Source organism: Neomonachus schauinslandi, chromosome 12 (genome assembly GCF_002201575.2).
Source record: "Neomonachus schauinslandi chromosome 12, ASM220157v2, whole genome shotgun sequence".
In the NCBI taxonomy this organism is placed as follows: Eukaryota; Metazoa; Chordata; class Mammalia; order Carnivora; family Phocidae; genus Neomonachus; species Neomonachus schauinslandi.
In genome coordinates this window covers 47,466,076-47,486,309 of record NC_058414.1, presented here as the reverse complement: position 1 = coordinate 47,486,309, position 20,234 = coordinate 47,466,076, and the positions used below count along the sequence as shown (strand labels likewise).

At 34.5% G+C, this 20,234-nt stretch overlaps 1 protein-coding gene across 1 annotated transcript in view; it reads left to right on the top strand.

Moving 5' to 3' along the window:
* Positions 1–20,234, top strand: part of AGMO (alkylglycerol monooxygenase) — a 333,164-nt gene that overhangs the window by 139,761 nt on the left and 173,169 nt on the right. Inside the window, exon 5 of the mRNA XM_021689765.1 lies at positions 331–426. Coding sequence (XP_021545440.1) covers positions 331–426 — 96 coding nt within the window. The remainder of the gene's footprint in view (positions 1–330; positions 427–20,234) is intronic.

Sequence of the window (20,234 nt, the reverse complement as noted above, 5' to 3'; positions counted from 1 at the left end):
TTTACTTCCAGGAAACACATCCAACATTTTCAGGATTAAGGAAATAACACACCACGTATGCTATTTTAATTAGACAATATTAAATGCGAACTAAAAGTCTGGTGGACTTAGTTCCAACATGTCTGTAACTTTATCACCACCAACTTTCCACCATGTGGAAAATTAATGTTGCAAAGTCAAATGTGGCAATAAAATATACAGAATAAGGTATATTTGCTAAAGAATAAGGTGTATTCATGAAGTTTATGCTCATAATGTTGAACCATTAGTAAAAGTGTATTTTATGTTGAGAATTAATATGTGTAAATTTTAAAATTTTTAATTTTTCAGATATTCTACTCTCCCCTAGCCCTCTTTGTACCACCTTCAGTATATGCTGTTCATCTTCAGTTCAATCTTCTCTACCAATTTTGGATCCACACAGAGGTAACTCTTTTTTTTTTTTTTAAGTTTTATACCTAAATAGTTAGCCTGAAGCAATGTCCTAGAAATCCACTAGCAGCTGATTTATTGTGTAAGAGAAATCTTTGTCTGCCTTCTTTAAGGAGAAACATCTGTTCATTTTTATTCCTTTTTATTGAATATATATTGCAAAGTTTATAAGAAGCAATGAGGCCAGTTGGTCTCAATTAAATAAAACAATTTTTTGAAATATTAAGTACCAAAACATTCTAATACTATATTCAATACAGTATCTTCCTGTATTACAGTTTATTAAACATTGTTTACCAAAAGATGTTGAAATACATTTCAACTTAAAGATATAAATTTATATATATAAATTTTTATATATTTATAAATATATGTAATTTAGTATGTTAATTATTATTTTATGCTATAATTTATATAATAATAAACAATATTTATGTGTCAATATTGATACATTTTAATGTACATATTTACACATACATATATCAATCAGTGGGAACTCCTTGAAAAAAGTTTAATGCTTAAAGAAATTGTGAAAATATCGTTTGACTGGAAATCTTGCTTTAATTTTAGAGTTTAGGTTTTATTTAGAGAGTGTTCAATATGTTTAGGTTCCCTCCCCCCCAGAAAAGTGAGCAAATATAATTTCTTGGGTTTTCTGTGGTATCTCAAATTGTCAGATTTGAATGTTTGCAGATAGATCATTAAGCAACTGATTGTTTTATGAACCCGTGTACTGTTCTGGTTCTTAAATACCAAAAATCGCAGACCCAGAACAATTTTTACTTATACACATGAGACCCTTTCCAAGCATTTGGCGTTTGTTGGAAGCCTTTTGAAGTTCCGTAAGAAACATGTTGACAGGTGTTGCAGCTGGTTGAACAATACCGCAAATCACAGCTGCATTCGATACCAAAGCTTGATACAACAAAGTGCATTATTTCATTAATCTGCAGTATTTCATGCTACCACTCTACTTGGAATAAAGAGACTGTTACTATGACTTTGGACATATGTGGCATTATTTGAAAACCTGTGATGAAACAGCATTGCATTTTATGGCAGTTGACATACATCAAACAGTCAATAGGACAACCATCTGAAAGAGCTGTTGAGGCCAGTTCTGACTGTAGAGGTCAAAGACCAAATTTGTTTAAATCAGTAGAGGAAAGCTTTCTGATGATTTACATGGAGGGGTTAAAGGAGAATTACATTTTTATAGCAGCTCTGCTACAGGTCAAGCCACGTGTTGGGTCAGAACAATGGTGCCTGAGTTACTTCCGCCTTTTCCTGTGCCACTCTGAGAGGTCTGTAAGCTTGAGTTTCATCGCAGTATGTAGAGGGGCAGTGGGGGAAAGCCAGTGGTGAGACATCTCTTTTAAGCTCAGGACCTCCAGGTGGCTTCATTTCCAAACTCAAAAGCAATGCATCATTACAACCTTTCACCTGTGTTGTCCTTCATATTTTTGAAAGTACTGTATCATGTATAATTACTGCAGTTGAGCCGCACAGGAAGCAAGAACACACTTTCTGCAATTGAGGTTTGGCTTTTGAAATTTTAAATTACATTATTAGGTGTGAATACATTTATAAGATTTTTTTTTTACAGGTGTGCATTTAATTACATTTACTATTATAGACAGCATACTACCACTTGTTTAAAATAACAGAATCATACAGGAAAGAGAACCAAGAGATTTTTAACAGTGGCTGTTTCTGGAGAGGGGAGTGAGTGGAATCGAGAACTGGAGTGGGGAGAGGACTTAACTTTTAAAAAAATTATTATTATTGTGTGCTTGCCCTAGTTTTTCAAAGTTTAATACACAGAAACCATACTCCATTCACAGAAACACTATGCCAGCCATGGTACACATGACAATGGTGGCCAAGGAGCCCCGAATTGTCCTGAATGCAGGTTTGATTCTTTCAGTTGTTTCACGGCTGCTGACATCCATGAAATCAGTTTTCACTCTGAGGGAGATTTGGCCTTAAGGAGGTACTGATTTTTTCAGTGTGAAGATGGGTTCATTCATGTCATCAATCAGGTTAGGGTAAGAGAAAGTAAAAAAAAAAAAAAAAAAAAAGCAAAACAGTAACAACATGCTTTTGAAAGATTGTATGTGAGAGGAAAAATAGATCCTAAAACAAACTAAAGAGCTTATAATGATATAGCGTCCATCCCTTTCCTCTTTTCTGAAAGTTACAAAACCTTCTACTATAAACTGTACTGTTCTTTAATTTTTGCCTCCGTTTTTGTTTATTGTTCATTCATACAAAGTGTCTGCAACACATAGTCAGTGACACTCTTTTATTCTGAGTTTAGTAAAGACAAGTGGAAAAACTTATTATTTAATACATGTTTTAAAGTTAAGAGTTGTGGAATGTTGTCATTTTTTCTTGATATTTTAGATGATATTTGGGTATTAGTTGATTCACACAGTATGATTGTCATAGTAACATTATCTAGTACCTTTTCATTATCTGTTACCTTTGATTTACCATCATTGTTCATGTACATATCTGTTGATGCTTATGCAAAGAAATATAAAAGAGAAATGATTCTTTGGTATTGAAGATTTGAAGGATTTTTATAGTGCTAAACTGAAGCCCCTAAATGGAATATGATGCAGTTACAAACAAAATGAGCAATCTTTTTCTGTACTAATATGGACAGATATCCAAAAACTAACAATGTATAATGTATGCTAATATTTATATTAAAAAAGGGAAAACAGCTATATGTTTTATAGGTTCACCTATGCATGAAATGTTTCTAGAAGTACACATGGGTAGCCAACTCTTTTCCCAGGGGAGAGATATTTGGGATGACTAGGGAGAAGAATTAGAATGAGATATTAATGTTAATTTTTCCCATTCTAATGTGGGCAAGGAGCTCTCTGTGGTAATACTTCCCAAATAATACAAAACACTGATGATGTTGTGCAGCATTCCATGTACTTATTGGGTATTGATGCATTTGATTTAATAAACTGCCTGTTCAAGCTTTTATTTTTTATTGAGTTGTTTGTCTAAGTGACTTGGAATTCTTTATAGATTCTGGATATAAATCACTGTCAGATATATGTATTTCAATTATAGTTCCCTATCCTGTAGCATGCTTTCTCATTTTCTTTTTGATTACTTTTGAAAAAAATACTGGATTTTGAAGTTTATCTTTTTTTAATGGTTAGTTTAGGTGGGGTTTTTTGTATTTTCTCTAAGAACTCTTTGATTATTATTTTTATGAATACCCATTTACTATTGCACCACTTAAGAATAGAAACTTCTTTCAGCCATTAGATTACCTGAGTCCTTTGTTGAAAAGAAATTGACCGTATGTGATCGGCTCTAATTTTAGACTTCTATTCTCTTCCATTGATTTGTTTCCTCTTATACCAATTCCTCACTTTATTGATTATTATAGCTTAATAGGAAGACTTGTTTGTACAATTGATAAAATAATTTGTTTAAAAATTCTCCAGGACTTTCTTATGGACAATTGTGTAGTCTGAATAGACAGTTTTCTTTCTTTCTTTCCTTTATTTATGCCATATATTTCCCTCTCTCCCTTTTTTTTTTTTTTTGCTTCATTGCTTAGAGTTCACAGATAGTATATTTTAGGTCCAATTTTGAAACAAACAAACAAATCTGGCCATTATTTCCTTACACACTGTATCTACACCTTTCTCTCTCTCTTCTCTTTGGACTCAAAATACATGTTTATTAGACTATTTGATATTGATTCATATCACAGTAATGCTCTCTAATTTCTTAAGTTTCACTTTCTTATTTAGATTGGTTCATTTCTATTAATTTATCTTCAGGTTTAGCTACCTTTTCACCTGCTCTCTCTGATGTACTTTTAAGCCCATTCAGTGGATTTCTCACATCAGATACTGTGCCTTAAATTTTTGAATTTCCATTTTTATTTATAAATAGTTTTTGCTTCTCTGCTGAAAGTATCTGTCACTCATTATGGCTGTCTTTTCCTTTAAGTCTTAATCTTAATAAGTATTTTAAAATTCTCATCTGCTAATTCCAACATCTGAGTCATGTACAAGTCTACTTCAATTGACTTATTTTTCTTGTTATGGATCACATTTTCCTTCTTCTCTATATGTCTAGTAAATTATTATTATTATTATATGCCCATCTCCATGGCACATTTGTTGTAAGGATTTTAGATTCTGTTATATTCCTCTGACATTTTCTTATTTTTATTGTAGGAGGCAGTGAAATAATTAGCGAATTATCCTGCATTTTTGGAGGCTTTGATAGGACCTGAGACTTTTAGTAGGGTCTTTAGTCCTGGGGCATATTCATTATCCTTGGTGGTCTTTAATTGGTGGCCTTTAATCTTAGGGCAAGAACTATCCTTTTTTTAAAAAAGATTTTTGTTTATTTATTTGAGAGAGAAACAAAGAGAGCACAAGCGGAGGGAGGGGCAGAGGGAGAAAGAGAGAAGGAGAAGCAGACTCCCTGCTGAGCATGGAGCCTGAGGCAGGGCTCAAGGTGGGGCTCCCTGCCGCCAGGCCTGGATTGTGAGGGGGGCTCAATCCCAGGCCCCCGAGATCTTGACCTGAGCCAAAGTCAGACGCTGAGCCATCCAGGTGACTGGATGAGCCATCCAGGTGCCCCATATCTTTTTTGTTTTTTAATGAAATGCCTGTAGTGTTAACAAAGCCACTTTAACTTAGTAGGATTTGCATTCTACTTTTTCTCTTACGAGCACCCCGCTGCAGTTGAGATCTTCGTCGGCAATTTTCTAGCTTTCTACCTACCTAGCTTTTTGCCTACTTAGCTTTTCAGCAAGTTCCTTAGTGCTTCTTCCTACGCATGAGTATTTGTATGAATATTTAAGAGTCAGCCAAGACTCTTAATTCAAGAGTCAGGAGACTTGTATGCGGATTGTGGCTCCTCTCTCTGTGGGTCCTTCCTTTACAGGAAAGAAACATTTCAGTTTCCAGTCACTCCCGCAGTCTCAAATTTCAATTTCTGATCCTAGCTCGATGAGACTGGCACTTCCTCTTCAGCTCTTCCCACTCTCACCCCCTTCTCCTTGCCATCAGGACATGCCCTAGGGCCCTCATCCTCTTAGAAGCCTGCTGAGCTAACTATATCCACTAAGCACAAACACTGCCCTCAGAGCTCTAGTTGGCGAGGTGTGAGGAACACAAATTCTTCTCATCTGCAGTACTATATTCAAACAACTGTCCCAATCAGATCTTTTCTCTGGGGATATAGATATCACACCTATAGAATCAACATCTGCAGAAATTAGAATATAGGAGAACTGCAGGAATGCAGCATGTAAAATTAGAAAGCATGAGAGATGTGTAGTGGAATTATGAAGCTCCATAACTGAAGAGACAATAAGAACTGGAAGTTTACAGAAATGAGGAGGTACAGATAATAATAGGAAAACATAACTTTATAGTAGCAAAAACAATAAAGTGGTAGCAGCCTGAGCCGAGATTTAGATCTCACTTCTTCATACAACTAATATGCTTATGGCCCTTTTGTATCCAACATTAAGTTGGATTTTCATGGAAGTCTAGCAGTATTGATCTGTTCTTCAAAATCTTATGGAGTCTACCAAGATCCAGTCTTGCGTAAAAATGTAGTTTAAGTACGTTTATCTATTTCATCCTATCATTTTATTAAACCATTATATATAAAATATATAATATTTGTAACGTGAATTTTAAGTCATGATTGCAGAGAAACATGTTTAGTTTATCTCAGATTTCTGTTTTGTTCTTTGTGTAGATGGGAAATGTATTATAATTATTAAGCTAGTTGACAAAGCTTTTTCATTAACAAATTAATATTTATTTTGCATAAAGATGACACTTGGGAAGATATTCTTGAATATTTCACATACTACAATTATTAAAACTTAAATATGAATATTGTAACACATAGTTATTCATCTCAATTGCTTTTTTTAAAACATAATAAAAGTGGGGCACCTGGGTGGCTCAGTCAATTAAGTGTCTGCCTTCAGCTCAGGTCACGATCTCAGGGTCCTGGGATGGAGCCCCAGGTGAGGCTCCTTGCTCAGTGGAGAGCCTGCTTCTCCATCTCCCTCTGTCCCGCCCCCAAGCTCGTGCTCTCTCTCTCTATCTCAAATAAATAAATAAAATTAAAAAAAATAATAGTAAAAGTAGGGGCACCTGGCTGGCTCAGTCCATAGAACATGGGACTCTTGATCTCAGGATCGTGAGTTCCTGCCCCATGTTGGGTGTAGAGTTTACTTTAAAAAAAAAAGAAAAGAAAAGAAAAGTAAGTAATACTATTTACATAATGTAAACTGTGTTTTCCTTTTGTGGCCTCAGGGATTATATTGCCTGAGTTCAAGTCCTGACTTCATTTATTACTATTACTATGACCTTGGACAGTTTACCTTCCTGTGCCTTATTTTCTTCTTATATAAAATAAAGATAATAACAATACACAGTATTGAGTATTAAAAAATATAGTTCATATTCTAAACTATAAGATTAGATATTTGCTGTACTATTGTTATTGTTCTTGTCTTTTCTGCAATCTAGATACTTATTTTAATTTATGTCACTTACTAACCATTCCTAGCTATCCTTATGATTATTCATGTACATTTTATAACTTGTAATTTTAATGCAGTCCATATTTTGGTTAGTATGAATTGTTAATATGAATAAATGCAGTTGGATTTTAGACTTAAGGAAATAATGCACGAATTTGCTTTAGAAAAATGTGTATCTTTATGAGTTTGAGATTCTGATCATGAAATGCATTGTTCAGGTTTTTTTTGGTCATAATCTTTTTTTTTTCTAATTCAGGAACTAATCAATGTAGAAATTTATGAAGCTTGTCAAATTCAATATATCTTTTAAAATATTTCAGTTATTATATTCCACAGACATCCATTGAGTGCCTATTTCATTCATAGTCTTGCATGTAATAACAAGGACAAAAAAAAATTAAAGACTGGAACAGTGAGATACAATATTCTGGATGAAGGAAAAGTAGCTCAAAAGATATTTAAAAATGACTGAATTTTAGAAGACTAAACAGTTTCACTCATTCCAAGCCACCAATTCTCAGTTACTGATATTTGTCATTGGTCTGATATGTCCCAAGGAAAAATATGAAGAGATTACATTTCTGTTTATTTGTCTTGTATTTATTTCATTTTGTATGTCATTTACTTATCCAGAACTCACTTTTTCAGGAAGTATTTTAAGCGTTTTAACAAATACTATCTCATTAAATCTTCCTAACAAGTCTATAGAATAGGTAACACTATTTCCTCAAATTAAGTATACTAAGTAACTTGTCCTGCATCATAGGACTGGTAAGTGTCAAACTTGGGCTTTGTACCAAGTAGTAAGGCTCCAGATTCCTTGTTCTCATCCATTTCTCATCTTAATGTTATAATAGCCACCATGTATTAAACATCCAATATGTTCTAAGCAAAAAAATTTTATTTAATTCCCATAAAATAATTTTAATCACTAAAGGTCAATTAAAAATTTATAGTTTGTAAAGAATGAATATAAGTTCAAATAACCTCAGTTAATGAGGCTTTATTTTAAGGGTACATGGTAGAAGTACACGCAGCAGGAAACTATCCCAGAAATGTAATAGACAATTTCAGAGAACTGGAACTTTTATATTCACCAACTTCGTGAGCAAACACTATCCTTTTTAAAGCTAAGAATATTGAGATTCTGCAGTTTATATAAGGTAACACATCTGGCTTCAGAGCTTATGTTTTGGCCATCACCTACTTATCACCCTTCCTCTTCAAACAATATATTTATTTGGTTATATCTCAGTGTACCATGATGGGAGGCAACAGGGTTCATAAATAACCCATATGGCACAGTGAAAGAAGATCAAAGCTATTGGTTAGTTAAGACAGAACTCAGTTGTAATCTTGTCTGGACCAAATTACTGTGTGACCTTTATACACTTCTACTTGTCCCTCTTAAAATTTAATCTATCCTCAGAGGTTAGTCTTACTGAAAATCCTTTGGTGATGTTCAGTTGCTTGATGAGCAAAGTCTAAATTGCTTTAACTTTATGCTTCTCATGTGCTGCCTTCAGATAGATTTCCTGTGTACATCCTGTTACTTTCCATTCTGTGCATTTCGGTTAAAGTTGACTATTTTCCATTTCCCAAATACATCTGCTATATAATCATTACTGTTTCTCTTCTTCCATGTTTTCTACATTTTGCTATTCTATACATTCTTTAAGGCCCAACTCAAATTTGTTCTTCATAAAGTGTCTCTTCTATTAAGAGTAAGTACCTATGTAGCTCAGACCATGTGTCGGTCACTGCTAAGTATTTCATAAGATTTGTTTTTTGGGGGGCGCCTGGGTGGCTCAGTTGGTTAAGTGTCTGCTTTTGGCTCACGTCATGATCCCAGTGGGATCGAGCTCCACGTGGGACTCCCTGCTCAGCTGGGAGCCTGCTTCTCCCTCTCCTTCGGCCCCTCCCCTCTGCTTGTGCACGCGCTCTCTCTCTCCCTCCCTCTCTTTTTTTTTTTCTCTCAAATAAATAAAAAATCTTTAAAAATAAGATTTGCTTATTTAAGCATCATACAATCCTATTGCCCCAATTCAAAGAGAAGAAATTCAAGTATCAGGAGATTAAATAATTTCCCTAATGTTGTAGCTAATTAGTAGTAGATATGTGATTCAAAACCTGGTAAACTATTTTTTCCTTTCCCTCTCTGAAATCTGGTGTCACTGATTTTACATTTCTTAGAGATGACCCGGATTACCTGGAACAACCCCAATCTATGTCTATTTTCCTGGCATAATTCTTAGTAGCTTATCCTTTCACTCTTTTAAAGTATTACACACTCGTTTTCCTCCTAAACAGCTCTTTGATCTCTCTTAACCTTTCCATTCTGTTATCTCACCTTAGCTTTTGCTCCTTCTATCAGTTACATAGATGGTTATGATAGAATTTTATTCTTTTCTGTTCCTACAGACTCTCTTCTCTTCCAAATATTTGCATGCAACAAACATGGTGATGATTTTAGAAACCCAATTATATCAGGCCCTGCCAACATGAGAACAAATATCCACAAAAGGAAGTTTTGAATGGCTTTTTGCTGCCTCCAAGACAAAATCAAATACCTTAAATTCAGGAATGGATTTCAGGTTTCTTAGAATATGACCCTTGCTTACCTCTCCATTCTCATCCCGTTAGTCAGATGCTCCAGCTAAACCACACGACATTTTGCTCTCAAGCACACCAAACGCTTATTCATTTTCTGTACTTACACATGCTCTCTTTGTTGATGACCTTTTCCAAACATTCGTCATGATGCAACTCAATTACCACTTCCTTCAGAATGTCTTTTTTCACCTCCTACTTAACTCTATAAGTGCATTTTCTTTACATTATTGCTGTGTTTATTTCTATTTCCATATTGGCAGTTAATGAATGAGAGTAAGCTCTGTTGGGGGACATGAATGTTATAACACATTGGTTCCTGCTTATGAAAAGCATCCAGTTAATAATGCTGAGGTTTACTTCTTACACATCTATATTGTATTTGTTGCTAAGCTCTGTTTCTCCCATTATTCTGAGTTCCTTGATAGCAAAAAACAAAATATGGCTCATCTATTATGTGAACATATGTTTGTGTATATAAGTACATATATACATAGAAACTTTAATAAATACATATAGCAGTGTTTAAATAAACAGGTATCTCTTATTGATAATAAGTAAATAAATTTGTTATGTGTATCCTTATTTGTACTTATATCTGGAATATAGCTATGCTGTATCTCCCCTAATATAATATAAATTTTTAAGGGTTATGATCATGTATCTTTTAGAATTTTAAGGAATTTTGAGGAAGAAGTAGTTATATTTTAAAACAAATGTTTTTGAAAAATACTTATTTTAGCAAACATCAAATTTCATGCTTCTTGTCTATCAGGTGCTTATTTCAGTAGTACCTAATAAGCCTTGTGTCCTGGAAGTAAGCTGAGACATTTCACAGCACTTTTGTTTGTTTACTCCCATAGTCCCTTTTATTCCTCTCTGAATTTCAGGTTCCAGTTCTCTCTTCTTAATACTCTTCCTTCTTTAGAATTTAATTTACTTCACCATTTTCATATTGTCTCTAAGTAATTACATAGTCTGTAGCTCTAATGCTAACTCTCTTACGGATTTAAGGTCAGTGTTTCCTGTGTCTCACTTAACATATTCACAGGAATACTTAACACTACCCAGAGTTAACATGTTTAAAATGTATTTCATCATGACTCAAATTAGCTGCTCTTCTTCTTTACTTCCAGTGCTACCTCAAGTCAACATCATGATCAAATCTTGATGTCACCTTTAACTCTTTGACCTCCTTTGTAGACTGTCTTCAAGTCCTATACATGGTCTCTCTAGAAGTGATCTTTTGTTCTGTTCTATAGTTACCTTTTAAGATAATTCACCCTCAACTTATTCGTGTATAATTTTGTAGTGTTTTCCCAAATGTATTAGATATGCAAATCTCTTTGAAATTCATATATTAAAAAAAATAGTTCTTGAGTGCGTACTCTGTGCCAGACAAAGAGACTACTCTAGCCTGCTGACCTGAATTGACATCGCTTGTTACTATCGTTTTGAGGATCATTTCTTCCTTCAAGAATCTGTTAGAGTCTAGGATTCTTTCCTAAAGGAAAAAACTTTATATAAAAAAATAATTTTATTGAGTTTCCTGAAGCTCATCAGTAGACTCTCTAAAAATTCATAGATCATTATTTTAAAATGTCTATTGTGAAAGAACTGGAATTTGAGGTTTTCTGGCACAAGGAATATGTTGGGAACCTCCTAACAGAATTGAAAAGAAGAATATTTTAAGAACAAGAGAGTAATAAGACATGATGTCTAAGAGTATAAGTTGTGTAATCAAAGAGAAATCTATCCTCTGTTAGAGATTTGTACACTATTGTGTCTGCAGAACCTAAAAGGGTTCCTGCATAATGGAATCTCAAGAAATGCTTGCTGAAGGATGGGTGTGAATATTTAGTAAAGCTATTTAAATTCTCTGACCCTGCTTTCTAATCTAGTAAGTGAAGGTAATCATACCGACCCATAAGAGTGTGGTGAGGCTTAATAAAATATGTTAAGTGGAGGGCGCCTGGGTGGCTCAGTTGGTTAAAATATGTTAGGTGTATAGTCAGGAAGGTAATACTAGTTATTATGGTAGTTATTATGAAAAAGTCATAAGACTACATATTAGAATTGGTACATAAAGGCAGAGTTGGATGGGTCACATGCATGTATCAGAATTATTTGGGTGCTTATTCAAGATACAGAATGATAGACCCCTTCTAAGAACCATAGAATATTAATAAAACTCTTCTGAGCGAGGGTAGGAATCTGCAACATTGATATTAGGAAGCTTGAGCACCATGAATATGGGGGCTGACAATAAACTTCTTGAAGGCAAAACTATGTTTTATTCATCTTTGTTTTCCCATTGTCTTGAACTTGGATGACCATCAACAAATATCTTTTTAATTAACGAATGAACTGATCTTGTTAACTAGACTTTTTACAATATATGTGTGTATTGGAGAGGAGCAGGAGAAACAAGTGCTCATAGCCTAGACTTAGAGAGGACTGAATTGTGCTCCTTCAAATTCCTGTGTTGTAGCCGTAATCCCAAATGTAATAATATTTGAAAACGGGGCTTTTAGGAGGTAATCAGGTCATGAGAGTGGAGTCCTTATGATGGATTCGTGCCCTTGTAAGAAGAGACATGAGAGAGAGGACGCAGTAAGAAGGTAGCTCTTACCAAACATTGAATCTTCTGGCACCTTGATCTTGGACCTCCTAGCCTCCATCACTGTGAGAAGTAAATGTTTGTTTTTTAAGCCATCCAGTATATTGTATTTAGTTATAACATCCTGAACTGACTAAGACAGGATGTGCTAATTTAAAAAAATCCTGAAGAGACAAGTGGAGGGGATACACTTTAGCTTGTTCTTAGAAGGAAAGTATACACATGAAAACAGGGCAAATGAAATTGAGACAGATACTTATAGCTTCTAATCTACTGACTGAAAATCCATTTTATATTTGACTTTGAAAGATTAGTACTTGCTAATATTTTTTAACACACCAAAATTTATAAAGGATAACAATTAGGAGATCTGTCATATGCGATTATAAATTCTGTAATGCAGATTTATATCTTTTATTGATGGAAGTATCTAATGCTTAGATAATTCCAGGTACATAGTAATACATTAATATTTGTTGATTAATGAATGTAGAAGCTGTACCTGAAACTGGAAATATTACTATAATAGTAATCAAAATGTAGTGAGTTTTAGAATGAGTTATGTATTTGGAGCATGTATTATAAGACTGCCTGGATTGGATATTTAAACAAAGTCTACTTAACCCCTCAGGTTATTAGCTACCTTTTTTTAACATAATGTTTCTACTACTGATAATAATGTGGTTCTTTTTTCCCTGAATACCAAGACTGGTAAATATAAAATTTTTGTTACACTAGAATGAAGTTTTATATGGTTATGCTTATGAATGTTTCCTGTTTCCCTTCTGTCAATTTAATTGGTGTTTTAAAAAAAGAAAGTCCCTTGGAATCCACCACTTTTTGGAGGAACACATTCAGTAGCCACTTGCATGCATTTTTCCAAGGAGAAGTCAAAAGTGTTATTTAAAATGTAAGCCGAGACAAATTCAAATAAAATGCTAACTTGTCTAGCTCTTGTCCTCTTGTTTGAGGAATAATACAATCATAAGTGACAAGAATCAGCCTTCAAGATAATTGATTATGAACGCAGTCCTTTAAAACTGCTGTTTATTGTATAAACATAGCCTACTCTCATTCTTTTTAAAACTAAGCTTTTAACTCTTTAACCCTATGGTATAGATTCATCAGAAATTTACTCCCTATGAAGCTCTTTATGATCCTAACAGTCCTGATTCCTCCAGATTGTTTTATTTCCAAACTATAAATATTGTTTTTTCACTCCTCAGTGTGGAAATTCAGTTACCTCCATATTACATGCTTACTGAAGTAGAAAGCTGCCTAATCAGATAGGAAAACATTTGGCTGTGAATAAATCAGCATTTGTCGAGGATTTCAAAGTGTGAAACTAGGCAGACAAGCACACATCCTAAGAGCTCTGCTTTCTCTTGCTTCCCTGTAGAGAAATCAGAGGTTAATATGGCCGCCACAGCCATCTGTCTAAATACTTGAGTGTGTTGTCTTGAATTAACATAGCAGAACTAGTGGGGGAGGTAATTAAGATTTTATTTTTACATTTCATCACCAGATGCTCTACAATATAAATTTATCCATAAATGTTCAGATTGATTAAGTTTTTAACAAGAAGAATAATGAGTATTTAAAAATCAACTAATTCAGGACAAGAAGTAAAATTATTTTAATATGTTAACTTGTAGTGTTCATGGAATTTATTCTTTTCCTCAAACTTTAAATGAGGAATTGCTGTAGAATTTCTTGATAGTAAAAAATGTATTCTTATATATTTTCAAACAATAACAACTGACATCGTCACTCATTGTAACTTTAAGAATAAGTTAAACTATCTGCAACTAAATTGTAAATCCCATTCCACTTTGTGATCTCTCAAAAGATCTTAACATAGGACTTTTCATAAAATAAGCACTCAATAAATACCTCTTAAATAAATGAACCTCGCATAGTGACTGTTGAAGAAGCTTATGAACAAAAGAAAACTGTCTACAGTGTTCTCCAGGAGCCCTCAGTGGGATTTTTTGCAAAGCTGCACTCTAGGGGTCTAGATAAAAGCATATATTTTTACTAAAGGTAATTTTTAGCTTTTGACCCAGAAAAGAACTCAATTTTCTTCTTATTAGGTTATTCTATGCCAATTATAAATTCAACTGGATTCTAAGTACAAATATCTGTACTGTGCAATGGTACCAGAAAAGGAAAAAAAAAAAAAAAAATGAATGCGTTTCTCATCCTTCTCAAGAGTACACAAAATTTTTGAAAAAGAAAACTTTTTATAAAACCTTTTTTTCTGAAGTAGTTCTAACTTTCCATTGAAGAGTCCACTGGACTGTAAATAAGCTTCCTGCAGGAAGTGCCTGTGTATCAGTTCATTTCTTTTTACCTCTAAAACCTAGTAAAGGCCAGAGAAATTCAATAAGTCTTTGCCCAGAATGAATGGACTGGCTGACAAGGGACTACTTGGTGGGCTTGTTATGCAACTATCTTTTAGTAAGAAACTTCGATAAAAATTTATAAATACAGATTTTAATGATCTGAAAACTTCCAATGCTAATAGAAAACCCTTATTGGTAATTTGGTAGTTAAAATAGTTGATTGGCATTCAAATACATATTTAGTATATATGATAAATATATTTAATAAGGATAAATTTATGTGTATACATTGATATATTTGTCCTTCAGATTTTCTATGAGTAAATATAGCCATAACACTAGAATATATAATTGAAAGGTCATGGAAATATTTATAACCACTTACTTTTAAAAAGATGTGCATAATCCTATAGTTATTGTAAAGCTCTTTCCAAATAAAAGATTTTTCAAATTTTTTATTTATAAGTGTACATGCAGACATGCTTAGTTGATGGATAGATAGTTAAAAGAAGGAAAGAAAAAGAAAGAAAAGAGGGAAGGAAGGAAGGTAAGTTACAACAAAATAAACAACTGATCATGGTATAATTATTAGTTCATTTAATTTTAGTTTGGGTTTGTATTGAATCTTGTGACTAATCTACCTGAAAAGTTTGCCATTTTCAGACCGCATGTCAAGCCTATCATTCTTAGTGAAATATAACATGACAGTGGTTTGTCTATCAGATGATAAATGTATTAAGAACTGGCTTAGTATTTCCCTTAAATACTGGCTGCAGTGAAACATGGAGGCCCACAGTGGTATGGGTCCCTGGAACATTAATCATGCATGATGCTATAAAGAAGTCTTGACTAGTTAGAGTTAATGGTGTCCCTATAACCTATGCTCATCTGAATGCAGGCATTTTCCTACTATGGAGATTTCATTTCACTTCACCCCCAGCCCAGTCACTCCTTAACATCTATCATATTGTAGGCACATTCATTGTTAATGAGTATTCTGTAAAACACATGCTTCTTAGGACATATTTTCCCTATTATGATTTTTTCCCTCTCAGACAGGAAGCATGAATATTTGTAAGCATGTCTTATTTGGAAAGAAATTTATAATTAACTATAGACTCATGCTTTCTTTCTGAAAAGTAAGTGGTTACAAATATTCCTATAGCCTTTCAGTAATATATTCCAGTATTTTTAGTACCCATTTGTAGGTAGAAAAACTGAAGGGTGGAAATATAATGTGACATTCCCAGACAGAAGAATAGAATTGAGAGGTTTTGTTTTAAAATGGATTTAGAAAGTCTCTTCAACATCAATAGTCAGAGTGAGGTGAGAAGAGGCAATTTTCCAAGCAATTCATAAAAACAAAATTATTTTTTTTAATTAACTGAATTCGTTGAAAGCAAGCCTGCCCCTCCAACTTGTACATTAGTTAATCATTTCTGCACTCTTAAGTGAACTACGAAAACCTAAACAGTCAATATTTCCCAATTAGAAGAATCAGTGAAAGTAACTAAGAAATGTATAGAATAGAATATGTTAATTTTATAAGAAATAATTTCAGACAGTACATTAATTTAGAACATCTATTTTGATGCTTTACAGAGTTCAATTCTAAGTGATTTTTCAATTTCAGTTGGAAAGACCTACAGAGGTGTGTTTTTCAGGTGATGTAGGGTAATCAGAAAACTCCTGAGAGCTACACTGTGGAAGGAATTAATTGCAACCAATTCATAGTGGACATTTAATTATTTGATTTACCACATGTACTTACTTTATCAATTTCTAGGGTGAAATTATTCCTGCCCGGTAACCTAGATACAATGGAAGTTTCACTAACCTTTAAGCCTCTAAGTCATTCAACTCATTCAAAATGTGACTGCCGGGCAAGGGGGGAGAAGGGTTATAAGAACTCTCAAAAGACATTTCAGAATCATTTGGTGATATGGAAACTGTATTTTGTATCTCTGGCTCCTTTTAACTGAAACTGAAGCCCTCACAAACCTATACTGAGAGAACATAAAAAATAGTTCAAAAAATTCACCTGCCAAAGATCACCAGAATTCAACTATCCCATTATCTGGACCCTGTGATTTTCTCTTTTTCTGTTTTTTGTCTGTCTGTCTGTTTGTTGTTAATGGTTTCTGGCCCCTTCATTTTAGCTATTTATCTTAATTTTCCAATCACTAGATCACAGACCATGTTTGGATTTGCTCTCTGGACTTTAAAGGCTGAGGGCACTCCAGACTCATGTTTTGCCTCTAGCCTTGGGAATGACCACTAGGTTCATTCCCTAATGTACCCCTCCCTCCAATTTCCAAACTAGAAGACAGGAATTTTGCAATGCTTCCCTCTGGGACTGCAAAAAGATTAAAGCACAGCAAGACACGTAGACATGAAGCAGAGGGCATTATCAATGTTGGGTTACTGTCCTGTGCATTGTGGGATGTTTAGCAGCACTAAAACCCACTTCTCATTAAATTACAGTAGCACTTCCTCCAGTGTGACAGCGAAAAGTATCTCCAGACATTGCCAAAAATCCCCTGGGAGCACAGTCATCCCCATTTGAGAACCACTACTGTAAAGCCAGAAGGGTGGGGAGGGCCGTGAGGTGGATTTAATCTGCTCAATATACTCTTGTTGGGCAGTCACGATATGCAAGTCAATGTTGCATGTACTGCGAGAACCTTGAAGGGGAGTAAGGTACCATTTCTGTTCTCGTTGAACTTTCAACATTGTATAGGAAGTGAATACAAATAACTAGAAATCAGAACAGCATGACATAAAAATTAGTGATGTCTCAATACATATTCAGAAAAAGGCAAACAAAATTCTCATTAGAAAAATCAAGAAGAGGGGCACCTGGGTGGCTCAGTTGGTTAAGCGACTGCCTTCGGCTCAGGTCATGATCCTGGAGTCCCGGCATCGAGTCCCGCATCAGGCTCCCTGCTCAGCAGGGAGTCTGCTTCTCCCTCTAACCCTCCTCCCTCTCATGCTCTCTGTCTCTCATTCTCTCTCTCTCTCAAATAAATAAATAAAATCTTTAAAAAATAAAAAAAGAAAAATCAAGAAGAGTGTTTCAAAATTTAGGTAGGACTTGAAGGAACAGCAGGATTCCAACAGATCGAGATGGGAGGTTAAGGTCTTTGAGGCGGAAGAAAGAGAACACTGGAAATTCATCTTGAGGAAGAGATTGAACAGCTTTGAATTTGACATGTTTTGGGCTTCATTTAGTTCATTATGAGGAGCCTTTCATTTGAGTTCACTTTATTTTTGATGAGGACAATGACATGATGAGAAGATAACGGTGTCTTATGGGCCCTGTTCTCTTACTTTTATATTTAACTGTTTTCCCCACCCCTGCCATAAACTGTGGGGAGAGAAATGAGTTTGTGACCAGTACAGCAAAAGATCCAGAGCACTTCTGCTGGATAAAATTTAATCAATAGAATGGATGAAGCTTATTATTATACAATTGTTATTTTCATAATAATTTATTATTATACATATAAAAACAGCTCAAGAAATGATCCTTTTGGAAAACAATGATTTCAAGAAATAGACAGAAAAAGTGTTTATATTAGTTTCTGAAGTTTGACTGAGAAATTAGCATCCAAAATTTAATAGTATGGAAACTGAAAACACAATATAAATAAGAAGGGCAAAGAAATAATCTAAAGACCTTTGTTTGGAACACTGGTTCTTAACCTCTGAGGACTCATCTACCCCTTTGAGTATATGATGAAAACAATAGTTTCCTCCCAGAAAAATACCCATCGGTACATATTCATAAAATTTGGTATAACACTTAAGGGTGTTCTTGACTTTGTGAAGCCCATTCATGGCCTTTCTAGGCATCCATGTTCTCAGGTTCTAAAACCTTGACAGAAAATGACAGCTTACAAAACAGACCATTGCTTTGGGGACCTAAGAAACACTAGAAGTGCCTAAAATCCCATGAGGGGGCAGTTTAGAATCTGAAGTGTCTAGGTTCTTTATAAATACTTGGATTTCTTTTGACTGGAATGTAGTAAAAAAGCATTTAGTTATTGTCCATGAAACTTCTAAAAGTTTAAATTACTTTTATTTGATGGAAATATTTCTGCATCTCTTAGAAGAAATATAATAGAAAAACAGAAAGAATCTTGAGTTGAAATCAAGAAGACTCTAGGGCTTCTTCCAAGCTGTGTGAACTTGCGCTAATAATTTAACTTCTCTGAGCTACGGTTTTTATGCTTTTTAAAAAATAACAGAGTATGGGGCTATATGATTTTTAAGTCCTCTATAGGTTATAAAATTCCATCATTTAAATTAACTCATCTAAATCTTAAAAAATAAGACGGAAAAAATAACTTTCTAAAAATGAGAATAGCTGCAGTAATTTCCACAGTAACATATTTTCAGGAAGTTATTCAAAGCTAGATGTGGTTGAATTGCTAAATGACTGAATTTGCAAAAGTGGGCAATAATTAAGTCATTATGCTCAACCTGTATTAATTATTGATGACTTCTCCATGATTTTGAGGTAGAAGAGTTTTCTCCAAAAGAGGTTCTGACTGGGCTGTCTGAATGATGAATCATCTCCCACACCGAGGTGGTCTTCCTCAGCTCCAAGGTCCTCATAGGCACTACCAGGAAATTGACTGTGGTTGCCTGTGTTGTACTTGGCTTTTAACTTTAAAAAAAAGGGGGGGGGAACTTTCAATATTGATATCACCATGCTTTAGCCTGTAGGAGCAAAAGATTTTCTTTGAGGAAAAGTGGTTGACATTAAAAAATAATAATAATAATGCACTCAGCCAAGGCTCCAATCATCTGAATGCACTCATTTTGATTCATTTGTGTGGCTTTAAATCCGGCTGCACACATGCCAGGACCAAGGATCAGAAATGCATCTGGGTAGCAGAAGCTGGTCAGTGTAGTCTCCTCCACCCCCTTTTGTTGTCTGTTTTTGTAACATATGCTAGGCACCAACGAGACAAACAAGGATAAAATGGTTTTCTCCTTTTCCATCTGGTTCTCTGCCAGAGATACAAAGCCCGAACAGAGCATCAGATTTCAATGTTCTGACTGCTGAGAAACCCCACTTTCTTATTCTCTATCCATCACCATTCTTCTTCTTAACAAATATTTTTCCACCAAGTACAGAGCAATGGAGTCCAGTAAAATACAGGGCTATTTCTACTTACTCTCATCCCAATCCCTGGTCATTAGTACTTCTATTTGTGGGATAACACCTTTTGTGGCTTATTTGATAGGAATGTAGTCTGATGTAAGTGCTACATATTCACAGTATTTTGAACTCCTAAATTAAAAAAATTACAGATAGTTCTTTGGGTATAAATGGAATTCTGTTCTATGAGTTAACCAAAAAGTCTATTGTTTGGAGCTCATAGTATATTTCTCATGGAAATAATTTTAAAATGGTGATAAAACTCCAAGATAGAAGGGGGGTGGGGAAGGAGGCAAAGAAGAATGAAGGGAGGGAGGGAGACTAAATCAATATAGGACACAAAATATTACACATCCTTTGCTTGCAACATTTCTGTCTGTTCCATAACGGAAACTGAAAATCCCTCAGAAGCTTGGCAGCAGTATGGAAGGCAAGGACTGCTTCTTTCAAGCGTGTAAACAGTGGGTTCAATAAGGAGATGGTTGGTGGCAC